Genomic DNA, 22,360 nt, shown 5'->3' with positions numbered 1-22,360 from the left:
ATAATGGCGAAGGAGTAGTTGGATGTGGCACGTGACTCTTACGGCATTCTGAACGTTTAATTTAACTGTAACATTTCTACTGGTCTTTTTGAGGAGAAATCTCTTCAAAGACAGACCAGTTTAGACCAAGATGGCCACGGGGAAGGCACTTCCTTTAGACTATCAAAACCGCTGTATTTCACACAACAGCAGTAATGTGAACCGTGAGCATACATAACATTTCAAAATGAACATGAATGTACAGGTCCCTAATTGAAAATGTTCATTAACAAGACTGATCCAATCATTTAAATTTTTCCAAAGAAACAAGACCTTGGGACGAGGGGAGTTGAGCAATATTGGTAATTTTAGGTCATAGAGACGGGTAACAAATATAAAATACCTCAGTAAGGTGTTAAGGCCACCACAAACCGACAGAACAGCTTCAATGAGCCTTGGCATTGACTCTGAGTCTGTAGAACTACTGGAGGGACCGAATGTTATTCTTCCTGGGCCCATTCCTTTAGTGTTTTAATGGTAGTGGAGTTGACTGGCTAACACATCGGTCCACATTTCCCCCAGGTGTTCAACTGGGTTGAGATCTAGCGACTGCGAAGGCCAAAGCATATGATTTACATCATTTTCATACCCATGCCATGTGAATGGGGGCACTGTCATCCTGGAAGACACCCAATAATGAGCCCTTTTTCAAAGTCACCTTTCCTCTTGCCACCTGGAACCAAAATCTATTTGCACTGGGCCCACACAGCATTTTTATACATTCCACAAAGCATGCTAGGATGTCAATTGGCTAATTGTATCAAGCACTAAATCTGTGTGGACGATTCTGTCTTCTTATTTTTTCCTTAAATTTGTCACCCGTCTGTATATACATAGCTTTTGTAGTCTGGATGTATAACCTTTGGCCTCGTCTAGAAATGTCAAATTATTGGTCCCCACATTGTTGCAATAACCGGCACAGCGAAGTGTCGGAACGAGAACTATGCATTTCCTTGAGCAACTTCTCCATAAGTCCTTGTATTTCTGTTCCGAAACATTTCCTCCAAGCAAAGACTCCTGAACGTGTATCAAAACTCTGAATTACTGGTTTTCCGTGGTTTACATAAGGGAGTATTGTTAGAGCAATAATATCATGGTCAAAATCATAAACCAACAATAGTTACGCGAGTAGGAGACAAGCCAATCCCTAGAAGCGATGGGCGTTATCAGCGTCCTACGTCGGCGGATAGGCGTGGCATTCAAGACGCATGACAACAGTGTTGTACCAGCTCGCGGTCAGTGGAGTGGTGGGGAGTCCTCGTGGAAGTTAGAGACTTGGAGAAATTATGCTACAAGGCAATATTTTTTTCTTTTCACAATAACGACAAAAACACGAGGAGAGACGTGATTTAAGGATCAACAACGAGAGGAAAGCACGCTAATGAACCAACACGATGTCAGTTCTGGGAAGTGCAAGTCGGCTCATTCAATGTAAGTGAAATGTATGGTAGCGAGATGACTACATACTTATAGCTAACCTTTATACATATACTGGCCCCAAGTTGCATAGATGGCTATACGTTTTGGTTATTCACCTTTACCAGTACTGTAACTACAGAGTAGCTAACTAGCATGCTGGCCTTTAGCTAGCTTTTCCATTAACCTTCAGGGATTGAATGAGTAGTTGGCTACGGTGGTTTAAGTGATCGCTTCACAAATTAGCCAGTCAAAACCTAGTTAGTACGATTTACGAAATATTTAGTATTATTTTATAGACATGCAATAATAGGCGTCACGTCATGAGCTAACGTTTACAGTACAGTATCCAGCTAGCGCATTCGCTACGTTGACTGTACAGTAGAAACGATAGCTAATGCTTTCTGGCTTAGGTCAAAATATATTGGTTTATGAACACTATATATAGTGTTCATAAACCTTGATCAAGGTGTTTTTGTAAATTAATAAGCACTTGAATTATAATTTAGTTATGAAAGCTGACTAGTGAGAAATTGGAACCAACTACCACTTTTTCCCTTAAATGTATACCCACTCATGGGAGGCCCCTGGGCACTGTTGGTATGCTGGATTTAAACTCCTGGCCGCGATGACGCAGCTTTGCTGCTTGGCTGCGACTTTACCTCTGCGCCACCCCGGAGCCCCTAACCTTCATTAAATCTGACTGACGAGTAAACGTTTGACGTTATTTAATGATATTCGAAGTTACACAACACAACATTTTCAACTTGTATAACCACTCGCCTCCTAGCGTTTACTTATAGGTACTGTTACACAATTAGAGTTGCTGGAGACTACTTTTTTGTTTTAGGAATAGTTCGAATTGATTCATATTTCTAACGCTCACATGGGTTGTCCTTGAAGGTCCCATTAAGTTATTTTTCACAAGCCATTATTCAACGGTCCTCGCCTAGAATGAGCTACATTATTAGCGTTGTCCACATTCATGAATTAAAAGTATGTGTTCCGACCAACAAAACTGCATTGGAAGCTGAGACCTCAGTGTCGTGTTCCTTGAATTAATGGTTTCATTTATTATGTAAATCTAATTTAACTGAATTGATACTTCCTATTTTAACAAGTCAGTTTTGTTCACAATGGTATGAATCCGCGGTTTTTCAAGTTTCGACTTAACTTTATTGACAACCCTAAACAACCATTTAGCATTCGGTGGCTACCGATAACATAATTTGCTGATTAACGGAGGCTCTGTGCTGGCGACAGAAAATAGTTCACATAGTGCCACCTTTAAGTCACCATATCCCGTTTCGTCAGTATCCAGTAAAACCAATGGTGCTAGCGCTATAGATAACGGGATTTAGTTTTAAGTGTTTTATTGCTGAACTGAAGTTGTAGTTCAGGACGCCCAGTTTCAATTCATAAATCTGGACAGTACTTATAATGCTAATTCCAGGCTGGTACAGAGGTGAATGATGAAAAAAAGTATACTCCATGGGCATTATTTCACACCAATATTAACCTAGGCCGATCTAGGGTACATCTACGGCAGTCCAATTAATTATTCAGATAATACATATTCGTAATGGATAAGGATAGTTCTGCAAGTAGTTATTTTGATATGGCGAAAAAATTCTCTCTTTTTTTGGTTTAGGTTTAGAAGGAAGCTCGTCAATTAAATGTTCTCTGACTGACATTCACCTTGTCACCTCTTTCCCCAGTGGCCAGGTACAGTAGCCCCATAAGCCTGTGTAAGATGACGTCTCTCAGGATGCAGTCTACTGCGACTGCTGCGGCTTTCACTCAGCCCGCCAACACTGCAACACCTGAGGCTGTGGAAAACAGGTGCAGTGGGCTGGACTAGGGAGATTACATTGAATTAAATCCCTTTGTTTAAATGATGTTACGCTTTCATCATTCATAACCGGACGCATTGAGTGAGTACCGTCTCGGACTGTTCTTACTCTGGGGAGGAGGGAGCAACCGAAACGGCTACTTTCTGACCCGTTTGATTACGCAGAATCCATGAAGATCAGGCTCTTTATTCCGTCGTGAACAGAGTTGTAGTCGGTGTAATGTTTGAGGGAGGTCTGTGTGGGAGTTATGTTTGCTGTTATGTCCTTAAATGACCTTTTTTCAATGGGACAGCAGCTCTTCCTGGCTAAATGCCTAAATAACAGTTATATAAGGAGTTGAGGTTGCGTTCATTATGGCACACTGTAGGAAAAAGAATTCAATGAAAAAAATAAAATATCAACACTTTCTTATTTGTTCAGATAATTTGTTTGTTTTTTGGAGCTGTGCTCTTAACCTGTGTATAAATAATTTTTATACAGAAAGCCCAAAACAGGAATTCTGATGATGAACATGGGAGGACCTGAGAAACTGGACGACGTTCATGATTTCTTGCTGCGGCTCTTCTCTGACACAGATCTGATGAAACTTCCTGTTCAGAAGTAAAAGAAACCCCGCACATGCACACAAACTCAAGAGCGACAACACAAAGCTGCCCATTGTACAGTAAATGGGAGGATATCAAATAGAATGTTATCCTGTCAGGTCCCGGGGGGGGGGACGTATCTGACTCACCCAACCCTATTGCCCAAACCATTGTCCTATCTGTCCCCCTCTTAAAGCTTTTCTAAGTTATGACAGACGGTCTCTCGGTTTTTGTGGGGCTGGAGTACATACTTGTCTGTCTTCTCTTCAGTCGACTGGGGCCGTTCATTGCAAAGCGGCGTACCCCTAAGATTCAGGAGCAATACAGCCGCATTGGGGGAGGCTCCCCGATCAAGGCCTGGACGACGATGCAGGGGGAGGGCATGGTCAAACTGCTGGATGAGATGTGTCCTGAAACAGGTGGGCTTGTAAACACTTCATAACATGATCATTAACGTACATAATGCTTTATACACGTTCAGAAGAGATTACTAACCTAAACGTTAATCTGAACGCTCAATACTTAGTAACATTTGCATAACACTTTAAGCCATGAATGATACTATAAGCCATACGTAACACTTTATAACCCAAACATAACAATTCAAAATAGCTCATGCACCAAAGGTTCTGGGATGTCTGCAGACATTTGCAGTATATAATGGTAATGTCGAAATTATTTTCACTCTGTTGAATATTGTTCAATAATGCCTAGAGAATATATGTATTTGGTAAAACGTGGAGAGGCTTTCAACATGGAGAAGCCTCTACACTTGTCTCTGACTCCAGGAGGGACAGATTTTATGATTATAACACCCTGGTTATCGTTATCTGTCAGGACATGTGCTCTGGAGCCCCCACAACTGCCTTTGTTACTATGATTTTTAGCGTCAGGAACTGTCTGTGGTACGATAACAAGGAGTGTCTGTTCACACCCCGACACCACACCTCGCTGATAAAGTAACGGCCGCATTACGCCTGCATGTCTTCCCCAACATAGCCCCGAGTTCAGCCTAACCCATATGGCCACGAATAACATGGCCCAATTTAACAAGCGTCATCTCTTTAATAAGGCTTGGCGAATACAATGGGCTTTTAATCTGAATTATGAACGTAGTTCATTTTAGCCCACTCATGTTTGTTCTGTTTGTCCACAGCGCCGCACAAATTCTACATTGGCTTTCGCTATGTGCATCCTCTGACAGAGGAGGCCATTGAAGAGATGGAGAAGGATGGGGTGGAGAGAGCCGTGGCCTTCACCCAGTACCCACAATACAGCTGTTCTACCACAGGTACTGCATTCTAGTTCCCTGTAATGAGATTTTGCAAGTTCTCAGAGCACTTCACACTGCGATGGGGGGGTGGGGTGGGGGTGGGGTGGGGGTGGGGGGGTCCTCCCTTCTCGAGCTGATGTATAGGTCCTCGAATCCTTCAGCTGTTTTGAGAACAATTCAAACTGTCCTGCGAGGTCCAGATAAATGGACTGGCTCTTGTTCTTATCAGGACAGAAGCACAGTCATCGTGTTCCTCCCTACCCCCGCTACTCCCTCCAGCTCGTCGTCATCGTCCATCCAACCCCCCCCCCCCCGCTGCTACCATCCACCCCCGCTGCCTTTTTGTTTTTAATTGTTTGTTCCATTTTAACAGGCAGTAGTCTGAATGCCATCTACCGCTACTACAAGGGCAGAGGAGACAGACCTAAGATGAGATGGAGTGTCATCGACCGCTGGCCTACACACCCCCTGCTGGTTGAGGTGAGAATCTACATCTTCATCAATATTGTGGTTGACATTTTTACAATATACACAGTCTACACACTTAACCCAAGGGGGGGGAATGAACATTTAAGATCATAAAAAATTAGAGGATATGTGAATATATAATTTGTATTTACAGTACATATCCGTGGTGTCACTGTAGGTATCTAGATGTAGATATTACTTTCTAACTACATGGTTCCCTATTTGAAAGGAAATTAAAATGAACTCTTCTGAAGTGGAGGGCACATTGTACTATTTCTGGAATCAAAACTTTCGTCAGTGACGTTAATAAAACTAATTAAGTGGTAGTCATGGTTACAGCAGCTTTCGCAAGGAAGTGGTAGGATCCACAGAAAAGTGTTTCATAAGGAATGTGCAGTATTGGCCCCTGATCCAGTCTAATTGTCTGGCTTTTCTCCCTGCAGTGCTTCGCTCAGCATGTCCTCAAAGAGCTGCAGAAGTTCCCCCCGGAGAAGAGGGATGACGTGGTGATCCTGTTCTCCGCCCATTCCCTGCCACTGTCGGTGAGTGGGACGCGGCTTGGCGTTAGGAGACCAAATCAATGTAACCGTTGATCAGCTTTGCAGTATTTTACTCCGTAGCTCCGACTAGTCCTTCTCACTACCCCGACTAATCTGTACAAAACCGTCCTGGGTCGTGTGGCTGTTCTGTCCCGGCAGTGTTAAGGCGAACGGCTAACGCTACGTCCCTCTGGATGAGCTGCTAAATGACTATGCTGTCTGCTAGGTGGTGAATAGGGGAGACCCATATCCTCAGGAGGTTGGAGCCACTGTCCAAAGGGTCATGGAGAAACTACAACACTGCAACCCTTACAGATTAGTCTGGCAGTCCAGGGTACGTACACACACACACGGGTTAGACGTTTGGGCCAGTAACTGAAAATATCTGGTTCGAATCCAAGAGCTGTTCAGGTTGAACTTATGTTGTTGTGTCCTTGGGCAAGGCACTGAAATGGAAACATTAAATAAAACGCGAAGCAGGTTGTCTCAGCCTCCAAATAAATACCTTTTGAAGGCACAGTTCATAGTGAACCCCCAGGGTCAACCTACGGCCTAGACAGTAACACCACTTATGTGTTGTCAATCTATTCTCATGTACTAGCGTTGATTCAACCCAGTGGCGACGTGTTTTAGAGCATTGACGAACAGTATCAACCCAGGCAGAGGGCAAACAGAATCTGCCATGGACACTGCCACCAAGTGGTGATTGACATGCACTGCATCTAAATGATTTCATGTCAAGTGCTTTTTACAGATTCCCAGTCTGAAACCCCAAAGAACAAGCAGTTAGTGGCTAGGAAAAACCCTAGTAGGGTCAAAACTTACAAAGAAACCTAGAGAGGAACCAGACTCTGAGGGGTGGCCTGTCCTCTTCTGGCTGTGTGGGGTGAAGATTTTAAGAGTACATGACTTTTTGGGCCGTGTTTTGGCATGATCTGGTCTGTTGAATAGAATGGTTGGTTTATTAGAACCCAAATGAACGGGTCCAATTGTGTCTATCGGGTCTGATCGAGCCGTGACGTGACGGTCCCACCACAGGTTGGTCCAATGCCATGGCTGGGTCCTCAGACGGATGACGTCATCAAGGGTCTGTGTGAACGTGGCAAGAGGAACCTTCTGCTGGTGCCGATCGCCTTCACCAGCGACCACATCGAGACGCTGCATGAACTGGACATCGAGTATTCCCAGGTGCTAGGGGAGGAGGTATGTACGGCAAACAGAAGAGTCCAACTGGAATGTCATATCTGAACAAACACGACAGCCAGTTATCATGTGATCACAGAGTCATTTATTGTGATCCTGGACCGGGGTGTCAACATCTGCTTTCAATTTGTCTGATTTGATTAAACCATCCTGCTTTTGTTTTGTCGCTGAGTTAACCCAGTCCTTCTCTCTCTTTCACTCCCACTCTCGCTGTTCCTGTCTGTCTCTCCATTTTTTCTTTCACAGTGTGGTGTAGAAAACATCAGAAGGGCTGAATCTCTGAATGGAAACCCAATGTTTTTCCAGGTAGGAGAGCCAACAGACAAGCCTTTAATAAACGCTTCACTATACCTGAGGGACCAAAGAGCCCTTAGCAGAAGCACTGACTTATGTTTGTGATCTTGCCTGACTGCTCTATGTGGAATGTTAATTAATGGAAAACAGTTGATTGTTCTTATAGTCAATTCCCACTTTAAGTTAGAAACTGTTAAAGTGGTTTACAGGGTTCTCATTTAGCACACCTGAATAAGTGTTTTATAAATATGGAAAAGCAGTCAGTCAGCTTGACAGTAATAATTCCAAAGATCCACTGTCAGAACCGAGCTGAGACTCCTCCAGAGAAGGGTACTTGGATTCAGAAAGAGTCTAACTGTGATGCTGCGATCAAAGATGTTCAGTTTGAAGCGGCAGCCATTGATGCATGACCTCTGACCTGTAGCGCTCTGTGAGGGGGTAATTTAGAGAGTGAGAAAGTCACCAGGGCTGGTGCTGCTCAGACCCCAACTAGCCGAGCTGAGAAGAAAGCTGTGGGGAACAGATGGTCAATAAAGAGATGTCTCCCTCTACATCTCTTTTTAACCGCGCTCCGTGCCATCACAAGCTCCTCCGCACTCCTGCTCTGTCCGTCCCCCTCTTCCCCCTTTTCTTCTGTCCATTCCTGACTCTCCCCCTTTCATCCTCTCCCCCATATCCATCCATCTCCCTCTCTCCCTTGTTCCCTCTCGCGCTTTTCCCCTCTTTCTCTCATTTCCTCTCTCCATCTTCACCTTTCTCCTCCCCCACTCCCCTGCGGTGCCGGTCTTCATGGTCTGTCTCCTAAATGTCCCCTAGTGCGCTACATCGAGAACATGGTGCCTTTAGGGAGCACCCTAAGACAGCAGATGGCCAGTAGAGAGGCTCAAATTAAAGCACCTGGTGTGATATAGAGAATTATCAGCTCTGTACTGCCAATGTATGTGCTAGGACACAGGTGTCAAACCGGTTCCACGGAGGGCCGAGTGTCTGCAGGTTTTCGCTCTCACCTTGTACCTGATTGATTAATTAGTTCACTAATTGGTTAATTTCTACCCCCACCTGGTTGTTCAGGTCTGACCTGGGAACCAATTTAAAGGAAAACCCAAAGACCTGCAGACACTCGGCCCTCCGTGGAACCGGTTTGACACCCCTGTGCTAGGAGATGGCGGGGGGGGTGGAGAATGTATGTGCTAGGAGATGGCGGGGGGGTGGAAAATGTATGTGCTAGGAGATGGCGGGGGGGGGGGTGGAGAATGTATGTGCTAGGAGATGGCGAGGGGGGGGGGTGGAGAATGTATGTGCTAGGAGATGGCGAGGGGGGGGGGGTGGAGAATGTATGTGCTAGGAGATGGCGAGGGGGGGGGGTGGAGAATGTACAGAGAGACACTTACACTGTCATTTAGCCAGCAAGAAAATAAATTGTGTGTTGCGTGATGTGAGCGTACCAGGAGATTTCAGACGTTTCCTGCCTACGGTTCTGACCCTTGACCTTCCTGTCTCAGGCCCTGGCTGACCTGGTCCACACCCACCTGAAGTCGGACGAGCCATGTTCCCGTCAGCTGACTCTGCGCTGCCCGCTGTGTACCAACCCCACCTGCGGAGCCACTAAGGCCTTCTTCGCTAATCAGAAATGACCTGTGTTACCTTAACATGCAGGAGACTCCCAAAATCTTCCGGTATTCCAGAAATCCCAGGTGGAGGATTCCGGATGTTCAGCTTATTTGCTTTGGGTGCCTGGATTCCTCCAAATAGGATTTCTTGATATTTGAGGGGTAACGTTTTTGCAACGTCACGCTCTGCCTTCTACTCATCTGTTACTACGGGAACGAGCAGTTCTGAGTAAACAACAGAAGAAGAAGAAACACAAACTAAAGAAGTCTCTTAAACGCACACTGTCTTTGTCTCCATTTACCATAGTCTTTCCTGTGAGACGTTCAGAACATCCCTGTGGTTGGGATGTTTCCTTCGGTCCCATGACCGCTGAACATTACCCACATTTGAATTTAACCACCCCTACAGGAGCAAACTTTTCAGCCGCTAAAAGCAACAACAGATTATTCAGAAGATCCAAGTAGTTTATCGGTTTAAATTTCCCAAAGTTAGCATTTGTTTTTTGTACATTTACACACAAATTGGATGTCTCCAGATTAGGGTGTATTTGAAATAGATATTTTGTCATTAGCGCCCTCTTGTTATGGACATTTCTCAGATTTGTATTAATATCTGATTTTCTATGGTTCTCTGAAGCTGGGTAATGAGTGACATTGCTGTCAATGTACAATGGCTACTGATATGGTGATAGACTATGGATACAAATGCCATTAAACCTTTTGCTCTGACTTTGGAATCAACTCAGTTTCAATTGCATTTTAAAATGGAAGTATATAGTAAATATACACTTACTGGAAGCTAAGTGTTTTGAGTTATTTGTATCTATCTCTAGATAAGTAGGTAGATATTCTTGTCAGTGTACATACTGTGCCAAATCTTTTTCTTTCTTTTCTTTTTAGGTCATTTGTTTTAATTCCTCCACGTTATAGCTGTCTGTCACCATTTGTGACATTTGTAGAAAGGCTCCGCAACCTGAAAGTAATCTATGGTACATTTTTCTTTAAACAGCCGTTGCTAAGGAGACACCTCATGCAAAAAATATGCAATGTGTATAAGAAAAAAAAGCTTATAGCTACCGTTTCTGTGGATGTTACTTCTTTAGCTTTTTAGCTAACGGTGGCTTACCTGAAGTTTCTAATGGCTGTTTATAGAAAAACTGTTTAGGGATCTTTGCTCACAGACTATTTAAGGATCAGGAAGTTGTAACATTTTAATCTCTTTCAACACAAAAATCCTGGTAACATGGTATTTTGTTGGATTACTAATTTTTATTAAATCCCAAAACGTCACACATTTTTAAATAAGGTATTTTGAAATTGACCCTTGTTGGAGCTTTTAGCGTTAAGAAATTGTTAAATGATATGGGTCGAGTTGTGTTATGAATCTTGATGTACAGATGTCCTGTTTGTGTGTATTGTGAGGGGAGGCCACTTGTTACGCCCTTGTCCAAAAAATGCTGGGAGGGTTATTTATATTTATCATAAAAGGTGTTCAAAATACTCTATGCATAATACTTTTTTATTTTGCCTGAAATAGAACATTAACCTTATCTTCCTTAAATGTATAGAAATAAAATGGGCAAACACACGACAAAACATTTGTATATCATTTCAAAACCCAGTTTTCCATCTGCTTTGGTTTTAGTTATTTCTACGGTCTTCTTTCATCCCCCCCCCCATCAGCGTCCCAATCACCTCAGCTGCTGTTGATTAAGCTGAGAGAGATTGGTTGTCCAGGACCCAATAACCCCAGAGAGGGAGTTCAGGACCTGTGCTCTCCTCTCCCTGGCCTCTCAGGATGGAGGGATGGGCTGTAGTAGGAGGAAGAGCGGGGGGTTGAGGGGGATTGGCTGTGATGAGGAGGGCGAGGGGGTGTGTGTGAGATCCCGCTCAGTACAGCAGCAGGAGTCTTCTGGTAATTGAAAAGCTGAGGACGCTGGCTCTCTACCGGGTGACCTCTAATTGAGAGCTCGCCCATTGATTTTTTTTAGAGTGGGGAGGGGGTAGAAACATGGGCTGGGAAGGCAGAGGTGTGTGTGTGTGTGTGTGTGTGTGTGTGTGTGTGTGTGTGTGTGTGTTGAACAGCAGGATACAGAGAGGTGAGCAGGAATGAAATGGGAGAATGAACAAGCAGGGTGGATTTACTGACGGTGGGATTGGAGCGGCAGATCCTGCCCAGTGGGACAGGAGGGGAGGGACAGTGGAAAGAACATTTTTATCCCTCCATGCTCTCATTAGAATAATATTTAGTGTTTGTTTGGTTTTTTTGCAAATTTGAGTGCTACTAGCAGTCCTGATGTCTGAATGAAGAAGAGAAAAAACCGTGACAATACAGGGTGTGTATGGAGAGAGTGGAGTGAGTGTGAGAAGAGGGTGTTTGTGTGTGGAGAGACAAGAGAAAGCATATATGTGTGTGTGTGTGTGTGTGTGGGGGGGGGGGGGGGGGTGTAGAGGGAGTATCGGTGTGGAAAGAGTAAAAAAAAGAATGCACAGAAAGAAGAGAACATGTATGTCCAGAGAGAACGGATGCATTTGAGAAGCCTGTGAATATGAAGCGCCAAAGACACATCCTTTACTGATACAGTGGGGAGAACAAGTATTTGATACACTGCCGATTTTGCAGGTTTTCCAACTTACAAAGCATGTAGAAGTCTGTAATTTTTATCATAGTTACTCTTCAACTGTGAGTGATGGGATCTAAAACAAAATCCAGAAATTCCCATTGTATGATTTTTTTAAGTAATTAATTTGCAATTTATTGCATGACGTAATAAAACGGCGTTGTAGCTGTCCGATAATCCTTATGGGATTCCTAGCCTTAAAAAAATGAGGTTTAATTCACTCCCCGCAGACATATTGTCTGAGACATTGGTCAATTGGCCCTTCTCACTACATTACATGCCAGCGGTACTAAAAAAGGAGTTAAAAGACAATTTCATTACATACCAGTAACTGCATGCGACATGGCTACAGTATATCATAACACATGCTGTATGGAGATTGTTTACATACATTTGCAGTAGGCTACTTATAGAAACAGAGAGATTTTTGTATTTTTATGTAATTTGTGTTTCTCACAACACTACATGTAAGTGGAACATCTGCTTCCTCTACTATACATTTATATGTGACTGAGAAATCAGTGTTTAAGTATTTGCTGGTGACAACTGACATATTCACCAGGTAGAAGAGAAGACAAGCACAACTTCAGGATAACTTTAGTCACACACCCCCAATGGTGTGAATGGTATTGTATATACTCAGCCCAAATAACAAATTAGGACCTAGAACTTTCTCTTAAGGTTCAACCCTTGTCCTGTCCTGCATTTGGAAAGGCGGATCACACCTCCATTCTTCTTCCAATCTACAGACAACGACTAAAACAGGAAGAACCATTTTTTTCGAGCAGTTCAGCAAGAAGACAAGGATAAGTTGGAGTCCAACAACCACAGCTCTGACCCCAGATGCATGTAGGGAGGACTGGGACACACTCTATAAAAGGGGGAAACAATGATACTCGTCCCACTGCCTCTCTCCCTGACGAGCTCAACACCTATGCACGGCTTGAGGCGAGGTTTGCTGAGGACCACGAGGATTGCACTCGGTCCCTAACCATGGCTGACGGTGAGGAGAGCTTTTTAAAGAATTAACGGTCTGAAGTCACCAGGATGGCACACAGCTCCAGAGTCATACTTATGTTTGCGTCCGACAACACCGTCCTGGGTTTCATGACCAACGACAATGAGACCGAATACAGAGAGGAGGTAAGTGACTCGGCAACATGGTGCCAGGACAACCTCAATGTCTGCAAGACTAAGGAGATGATCATGGACTTCAGGAAGCACCAGAGAGGGGATCACACTCCCATACATATCCATGAAGCTGAAGTGGAGAGATTCTCCGACTTCAAGTTGCTCAATGTGTTCCTCAAAGATGACCTCACCTGGTCCAAGCAAGCAAACTCTGAGGTACAGACTGCCCCAAAAGGCCTATACTTCCAGAGGAGACTCAAGAAGTTTGGCATGTTTGCAAAAACTCTCACCACCCTACAGGTGCACCATTGAGAGCATCCTCTCAGGCTGCATTGGTGCCTGGTACGGCAGCTGCTCCACTGCAGACCATAAGTCCCTCCAGAGTGTGGGGAAGTCAGCGGAGCACATCTTCAGCTGCCATCTCCCTTCCTTGCAAGGCATCTACCATACACGATGCCTTAGGAACGCACAGAACATCAAAGACTACAGCCACCCAAGCTATGGTCTGTTCACACGGCTGCCGTCTGGTAGACGTTACTAAAGCATCAGGACACACTTCCAGACTCAAACAGTTTTTACCCCCAGACCATAAGGCTCCGCAACCAGCAACTCTGATCTATTGATCACATGAACACTTCATATGCTCTGGTCACTTTTTATGTACATTCAATGTACATTAGCACATTATAATGTATCCATCTATAGGCACTACAACACATTTATAATATTTAAGCATTCTATTCATACTGTCCATATTCCCATTTCTACATCATTTGAAATTGATAGTTTGTATTTCCGTTTTTTTCTTTGCTTTATATATTTCTTAATTACTACATAGATGTTGCATGCCATATCACAAGAATTCATTGTTCAGAATGACGCATGTTATTTGATGCACTTGACAAATAAATACTGACTTTGGTACATGGGTGAATATGTGAGCTTGGGACAGGTTAATGCTTTTCTTAGCCATACACACTTCATTGGTGTATCAATAAAAAAGTCTTACAGCTACAACATGCCACACATTACACACACACACACACACACACACACACACACACACACACACACACACACACACGCACATAAAACATGCGCGTGCACTGAACTATAATTTTTTCAATACATTTTTAAGCACTGCATTACAAAGGAAATGAGCACTATTTTCACGTTAGCCATTTCTTCAGGTGTTAGAAACATAGATAGCGCACATTCCTAGCACTTCCAGCAGTATGGATGAAAATAAGTTGTTGGTGTATATATCACTAATCAGCTTCACATCAACACTGTAGGCTAAGCTCAGATGCTTGATCCGTATGGAGTTAGATATCTGTCAAAAGGTTCAGCATACATATTGTTAGGATCGTAAGAAAATACATTTGTAAATTGGTATAATCGTAAAAAAGGTCAATATTAAAACATGAAACGTAAGCGTGAAATTAAATCTGTGAACATACAAACACCCTTTTACGACTTTGCACACGTTAAATTCTTACTTTAAGTCGCCATTTATCAGTTTACACGTTGTTTTTCTACGTAAAACCTTTTGGCAGTAATCTGGCATCTGCAAAGATAAGACCCGAACGTAGCTCTTCAAAACTGTAAAGCTAGCAACAGTAAGGTGGACCACTAGCCCAGTGTTCAACCATAGCCTTGCCATTCCGGATATCATGTTCAAAATAAACGTCCACAGCTTTTTTTAAGGCTGCTTAACATTACACCAGTAGGCTATCAAGCATTTAGGCGTTAGGCAAAAATACTTGTGTGAAAATGACGAGGACACCGTGTTGAAAAACACTGTTCTATGCAATGGTATATTGCATAGAACAGTGTTTTTCAACCCTGCTCCTGGAGGCCCCCTGCCCTGCATGTTTTAGATCTCTCTCAGCCCTCCCATACCTGATGTAGCTCATCAAGGACTTGATAATGAGCTGATCATTTGAATCAGGTGTGATATAGCAGGGAGAGATCTAAAACATGCAGGGCAGGGGGCATCCAGGAGCAGGGTTGAGAAACACTGGCATAGAATATCCTTCTGAGCTGCAAAATATAATGAAGTGATTGAGGTCAAGATGTGTTTTAAATATTAGTCTGGCATGTGCTATTTAATTGCTGTGTTCTGTCCATACTATTTATGATGGCTGTATGTGGCCTGGAACTTCTGTAGTAATTGCTTAACATTTCGTTTTAGTTATTCAGTATTTTAACAGATTCTCATTTTACAGCAACAACCCAGGGGAAAAAACAACACCAATAAAGCAACGTTGTTTATGTATTTGGGACCACAACAAGGGTGTAGGCCTACACAATAATAACATTTTCAGTGATTTTTATTACACATGAAACCTATGCACAAAAAGCAGTTCAGCATTCACTATGCAGGCATGAAGAAAGAAGAGACTATTTAAACTGAAATCTTGCAGGATACCTATTTCCATTTTCCCTGATTTCCTATTGGTCACATTGCCTCTGATTGATATATTTAGTACTCATCCCGGAAAGTTTCAGTTACGTTTTTTGAGAGGATGAGATGAAACTGCCAAAACCACAGATTGTGAGGCTGTATTATAAAATTGTAAAGCTAGATTCTTACAAGCAAAAAATATTTGTCACTCATCGTGAACAGGTTGTTCGTACGATCACATCTCAAACGCGTACCTTTTATGACTTTTTTTTAACGATCATAACAATTTACGGATGGATTTTCTTACAAACACAACAATACGTACGCTTAACCTTTTGGTAGATATCTAACTCCATAGATCCGGCCGACCTGATTACATACAGAAACCAAGACAGTAGCCAGTCTACAAGTCACGAATGCCATATTTTTATCTTTCACTCAAACATCAGATCTGGGCAAAAGCACAATCCTAGCACTTCTTAAAGTCTGTTGGGAACGTGGACAGGTAAACACCTTCTCTTTTACCTGGCCATATACGCACTCTAATCATCTCATAAATGAATCAATAAAAATGTGTTACAGCTACAACATGCCTCCCATTACACCGACAAAACACACACACAGAAGAATTGCTTTTTCAGTGAATATTATAACACAAAGGGAGTGGGATCATCCGCTAAGCAAACCCTAACTATTGACTTCTCATACAATCATGGAGAATACTAACTCATACCGTACTGAGCCACTCACTCAGCGTATTTCTCCGTCTTCAGGTCCAGGGCCACCAGCCAAGTGCGTGACCTAGTCCCTTTATTGTTATGCTTCGTATTCTCCCTCCGCTCCTGGTGTACGTGCAGGACTAAGCGTACTTGTAAACGTGTTGTCAATACGGATGACAAGTACTGTAGCTAATGTCAGGCTATACTAAAGCTATGCTTCAACTATACTGACGCCAACTAACGTCAACTATAAGGCTAAGTGGTGCTTAACATTATTGTAATGTTAGCTTATATGGAGTTGTTGCTAAACAGTGTTGTGTTGTTAGGTAGACTTTGCTTACGTTAATTAACGCGGGAGGTAACATCACTGACACTGTGCTACTTGTAAATGGGTTACCTACCTTAGCAGAATGTGCCCATTCGATCTGAAATAGTGAACCAGAAACTTGTAAGCATCTGAAACGGCATTGCGCTTTCCACATAGCTCGGTGATAGCTAGTGTAACGGTACTCCTGTTCTTCGGTGAACTCAGACTAGGGCCACATGCCCAACCAGTGCCGTGGCTAAAATGATGCCACCCTCCTTTTATCACTGCATTCGAATGGGAAACGGATTGGCTTGTTAAACCAAAGAGTAATCGACTCCAGCGTGCTAAAACAAATACAGCAGACAATGAGTGTCACAGACACCTTATATAGTGATTTTCATCTCCGTGTCCGAATTACTTGGCAGACTTTTTGTGAATTTCCTAACATTGGTGAAGTTCATAGAACCACCATGAAGGTTTGCTGTGCATGCTTTTGAGGGTTTATTCTAGGCCTAGGGGTTTATCTGTATAGAAGGGGCCTCTAACCCTGCGCCTGGAGTGCTAATGTCCTGGTGGTTTTCACTCAAATCCCTTATATATCTAGCCTCATTCAGTAATTAACTGTCTAATTGTTAGTGTCAGGTGTTCTCAATTACGGCTGCTCTCCTGTAGCATGGTTGGAGACCTCTGAAGTTGTATTGTTCTCAGATATTCCATTTAGGATTTCTAGACTTATAAATTCAGAGCCAAGTAAATATATGAAATTCAATCAAGAGGGACAGTAGAAGAAAAAACTAGACTCTAAATAATAGAAATAATGAATTGCATACGGTCCACACTTCTTGTTTTCCATTTCACCCCCTGACTCGTTTTGGTAGATAATATATCATGTTTAGAATCATAATACATTTAAATGCATTTTGTAAGTCATGATTCAACGCATGGATTGTAATTCTATAGATTGAATGCATCTATGCATGGCTAGTACATTTCAGACGGAGCCAGTTGAAAATGTGTCCAACGCTGACTTGAAATGTAGCGTTATTTTCATAATGGAACAGTGTTTCGGCCAAGGCTTGTCACCAGATGTTAACCCAGATGACAGAACGCCAAAAGGCTTATATTCCATCCATGAATGCATGGGCCCCCTTTATGCAACCTTGGTAATGAGCAGCTAGCTTTGGCTTGAATTTGTTCATTGTTATCAAAAAAAGGTGTACACATTTTTCCCAAGTAGGGACGAGAAACAGATTTTCAACCGAAGTTCCAAGATGTCATCTGAACTTAACGAGATTGTTTATAATGTAAAATATATTATACACTGTTATAAGGTGAGCAATGTATGTTTATAAAATATACTAGGTTTTAATAAAAATAAATCCATTGTTTTTGCCTGGAAAATCCCTTGAGAGTTCAGATTGTGTCATGAAAAAAGACGACTCTTTCTCAGTCATATTGCCCAGGATGAAAATTATTTTTTAATTTGATAGGATAGGAACAAAATCAAACCGCAAAAGGTTCATTAGAGTCCATAGATATTATACTGGAAGGAACTAAACAATCCTCATTCGTTGTATACTGTTGAAGAGGCTAACAGTCACTGAACTCATCAGTGTTAGACTCTATTCAATTTCTCTTCCTGTCAGAACATAAACCATCATTACCGTTAATCTTACCCAATTTGCTGTTGACAATTTTCTACTGTTATTTAAAAGAGGCAAGGCCCTATATACTACAGGGCTTTTGGAGTGGACAGAAAGGACCAAAACAAGGTGAGGTCAGAAGGTACACTAAAAAATATATACCGCAGGTCATCATGTGGATATGAGGGCTGTGGTTTGGAAAATAACTTGTAAATACTATATTATAAACTTAGTGGTTTGAATTATGGAGTTAGGTATCTGAGAAAAGTTTAGCGTACGTATTACGATCGTAAGAAAATCCATACGTATATATGATCGTAAATGTAGCCTAAAACATGAAATGAAAAGGGTGAAATTAGAGCTGTGAACATGCAAACACCCTTTTACGACTTTTTAGACGTTACATTCATACTTCACGTCTCCATTTACGGACAGTTTTTCTATTTACAAACTTTTGTCAGATATACGTCATCTACAAAGATATGACCCGAGCGTTGCTCTTCGGAGCTGTGAAGCTAGCAACAATAAGTTGGATAAAAGTCCGTAGCAAGACTGCATAACGACTTTGCACCAGTAGATTATAATGCGTTTGGGTATTAAGTAAAATACTTATGGGTGAAAATGACAAGGCCACAGATTAGCCTTGCATAGAATATCTGTCTAAGCTGTGAAATATATTTGAGTAATTTAGGTCAAGATATTGCTGTGTTCTGACCTGTTGCTGTGTCTGGCCTGGAACTACTGTAGTGATTGCATAACATTTCGTTTTAGCAACAAAGACCCATAAATCAACGCTATTTGAGTATTTGGAAGCACTACAAGTGTGTAGACCTACACAACAAAAACATAAATAAAGAACAGCTACACACATAAAAATAGGTTTGCACTATGCGTGCATGAAGAGACCTTTAAATTGAAATCTTTCAGGATACCTATTTCTGGTTTCCCCGATTTACACTGGTTCACATGGCTGTTACATTAGCACTTCTCCTGGAAAGTTTCAGTTACGTTTTTAGGGAGGATGTTGTATTTTAGAATTTTGAAACTAGATTTGTACAAGCAAAAAATATGTGTCTGTCATCGTAACAGGGTGTTTGTACGATCACAGATCTAATTTCACACTTACGTTTCACGTTTTACGTATGACTTTGTTTACGATCATACCAAATTACGTATATGGATCTTCTTACGATCCCAACAAGACGTATGCGTAACCTTTTGACAAATATCTAACTCCATACCTGAATTCTGAACACTAATTGACTGAAAGACAGTTGTTATGTAAGACTGGATACCACCAGTATGAAGTCACACTTCAGCCAATCAGTGTTCAGGTTTCAAACCACCAAGTTCATTTAGTTGTGTGTCTCCAAGGGCAGCATCCACTAGAAAGGCAGGAGGCAGAGATTGAATGTGAATGAATCAAAGCGGTTTATTTGATATTAATAGCAGAATATACAGCACTACCATTTGATGATAGTGGGAATAAAAAAATAAAAAAACAGAGGTACCGGAGAAAAATGTGTTTAGCAATGATGCAGACAAAACACTAATGCAATGTAAGCATAATGTAGAGCTTAATGCAGAAACAGCAAATATAAACGGCACACAAACACAACTGAGGCATCGGAGATAGTGAAAGAACTAACTGGGATGTTTTGCAAAGGTTTTAAAGTGCCCAATACATCAACAACTTGAACAATACTAAAAGCTCCAATGTATGCAATCCTACAAGTAACATTGAGACAGATAGTTGGCATTTTCATCATTACCTTTGAACGTTTTCTTTTTTTCTTTTTTTTCTTCTTTTTTACACAGCTAATAATATTGCACAGATGAGAGGCGCAAATACTATTTTGACATTCTACCAGTTGTGTCCGGTAGGTTTGTACACAGAGCTTTAGAAAGAATCCAGACCAAAATATGCATCATTATGCTCAAATTGAAAAGGAAAACTACATGCAAACAGATATAAGTATGCAATCTGAATGTACGGTCAGTTGTGTAAATATTTCAAAGATATTAACTGCTGGGAAGTTCTGTTACATATCGTTGAGTTGACCTTTCACATGCTGTGAACAAGTCCGATGAAGAAGAATGTTCTATTTGGGATTGCCTATAACGCTGGAACAACTCTAGGAATCCAAATGGATGTACAGTATCTGCCGACAGCTCTATTGTAACCTTGAATATTTGCCATAGTGTGTCTGTGTATGTCAGCTAGTTTTCTTGGTGTTCATCATATTGACCGGCATCACAGTTTAAAGTAAAGGATCAGGTATTAAAGAAGATATAACCCCATCAATGCACATTATTCAGAGGCAATGCACATTTATTTGGCTAGCTAATAGCACATTAGTTGTAGCCTGACATTAGTGCATAATAAAGGGCTTGGATTTCAAATCACTGACTCAAGCTTTTATTTCCGTAGAACACTAACTCACTACCCAGCAATGAAACATATTTAGAGGGAAAAATGTAGCAATTTGTTAGTATTGTGATATCAGATTACACTAACAGACTCACATCTAGATAACACAGTTAACGTTAATGGTGTGTGTTAAAAAGCTGTTGAATTGCTCTACAGTATGTAGGTCAGGGGATTCAGTTCCAATGCAAACTTGCCATTTTGTTGTTCAAAATGCTTCAAATACTCCAAAAACGGATTATTTTAAGTGGTCTTATCTTTACCAGTCTTTAGAAATTGCCAAGTGGTAACACTTCCGTTGAGTTGAGTGGAACAAAAAAACAAGAGTAAGAAATAAATGTAATTGTTTAAGTTTGAAAAGAAATTTTTTGTTTCAAGTCATGAGGACAAATCATATGGAAAAGACCATTGTGATTTCTTTATTTTGTCTTTACACATAGGGTAGTTGGAACAACATTAACTCTGAATATGTCCTTCATTTTTGATCATAACTTAATTGCTTATCAATATGACTCCATGTAAAACACCACAATTTAACACCAGTTCCCTTTTGTGTTCCAACCAATGAAAATAAAAATCCATTCATTTAAACACAAACACCAACAAATGTAACAAAAATAATCAGGCAAAAATCTACAAAAAAAAATTATATATATTGTATATCGATACTTCGGAATAGACAGCATCAGGGTTTTGTTTTGATCTTTTGGAATTAAGTTTTTGCGTTGTCATAATATTCAACCACTCCCATACAACCAGGTTAGCCCAGTCGCTGACTTAGAGCTGCTGCATAGCCAACTCCTGGGGATGTCATAAACAGCTCGGAGTCAGACTGCCTCGCCTGCTGCATAGTCAACTCCTGGGGATGTCATAAACAGCTCGGAGTCAGGCTGCCTCGCCTGCTGCATAGTCAACTCCTGGGGATGTCATAAACAGTTCGGAGTCAGACTGCCTCGCCTCCTGATGTGAGGTCAGTATATAATAGTGTCAAGTTACTGGTGTAATAGTAACACCGCCATACCTTTGGTCTGAACACAAAACTCTACTCACGCTGATATGCGCCGCTGAACCAACCGGGTCAGCATTGTACAGCCGGTTCTCAGTTTGGTTCAGTCATATGACCCTTACAAGACCATCACTGGCCCACTGCTCTTCCTGTTCTGTCTATGTGGAGACAATCTAAGTGGAGAGCAGGGCTGAGAAGTGCCCTGTGAAGCAATTGTTCGATATTCTCATTTTCTACCCTAATGAATGACTTATTTGATTAATCGATGTTTGGTAATAAAGCTGCAGGCTTTACCCTGGCCCGTTGTGTTTATCGTATGACTGCCCTTTGACCTCTAACACTCCATCTCTGAGCCTTGAGGTTGAGGCTGATAACCCTGTGGTTGATTTAGCTGAAATCCAGTTATGACTAAAGTAGAGTAGAATCACTTCCAACTAAACACCTGGTTGAGTGCTGTTGACGAATACCGGGCGTCTGTTTGTCATTTACCTAAGTGGACGTTATGAGGCGTAGATTGTCAGGCACAGGACATGCTGTGACATCATGAGGCGTTTCTGTACCGTCCGAAAGATCACTATTGTTCTGTGTCGTCCAGTGTTTTTGTTGTTGATCAAATACCTCATTGCATAGTGCAATGGTTGTGTCAGATTCAGCGCCTGAAAGAATCTGTTAAATGTTCAATTTAAAATCTGTCACCCCTGTGGGGCGCTAACAGTTAACCCTTCAACTGAACTTATTAGTGTTAGCCCTGACAGTGGAGGACCACGAGGACAATATATACACAACTGAACTTATTAACGAGTGTTAGCCCTGACAGTG

General features: G+C 41.9%; 1 protein-coding gene across 1 annotated transcript; it reads left to right on the top strand.

Annotated features, from left to right (window-relative positions):
* The first annotated feature begins 1,249 nt into the window (after positions 1–1,249).
* fech (ferrochelatase) lies at positions 1,250–10,875 on the top strand. The gene is made up of 11 exons (XM_010887655.5): positions 1,250–1,470; positions 3,174–3,297; positions 3,789–3,908; positions 4,163–4,311; positions 5,049–5,183; positions 5,539–5,645; positions 6,077–6,175; positions 6,399–6,506; positions 7,211–7,375; positions 7,622–7,681; positions 9,172–10,875. The coding sequence occupies exons 1-11, from the start codon at positions 1,434–1,436 to the stop codon at positions 9,301–9,303; spliced, it is 1,236 nt and encodes a 411-aa protein (XP_010885957.1). The 5' UTR covers positions 1,250–1,433; the 3' UTR covers positions 9,304–10,875.
* The last annotated feature ends 11,485 nt before the right edge of the window (positions 10,876–22,360 follow it).

The sequence above is a fragment of the Esox lucius genome, chromosome 23 (genome assembly GCF_011004845.1).
Source record: "Esox lucius isolate fEsoLuc1 chromosome 23, fEsoLuc1.pri, whole genome shotgun sequence".
Classification (NCBI taxonomy): Eukaryota; Metazoa; Chordata; class Actinopteri; order Esociformes; family Esocidae; genus Esox; species Esox lucius.
Note: the sequence above shows the minus strand (reverse complement) of the source record. Positions and strands in the feature narration are given on the sequence as shown.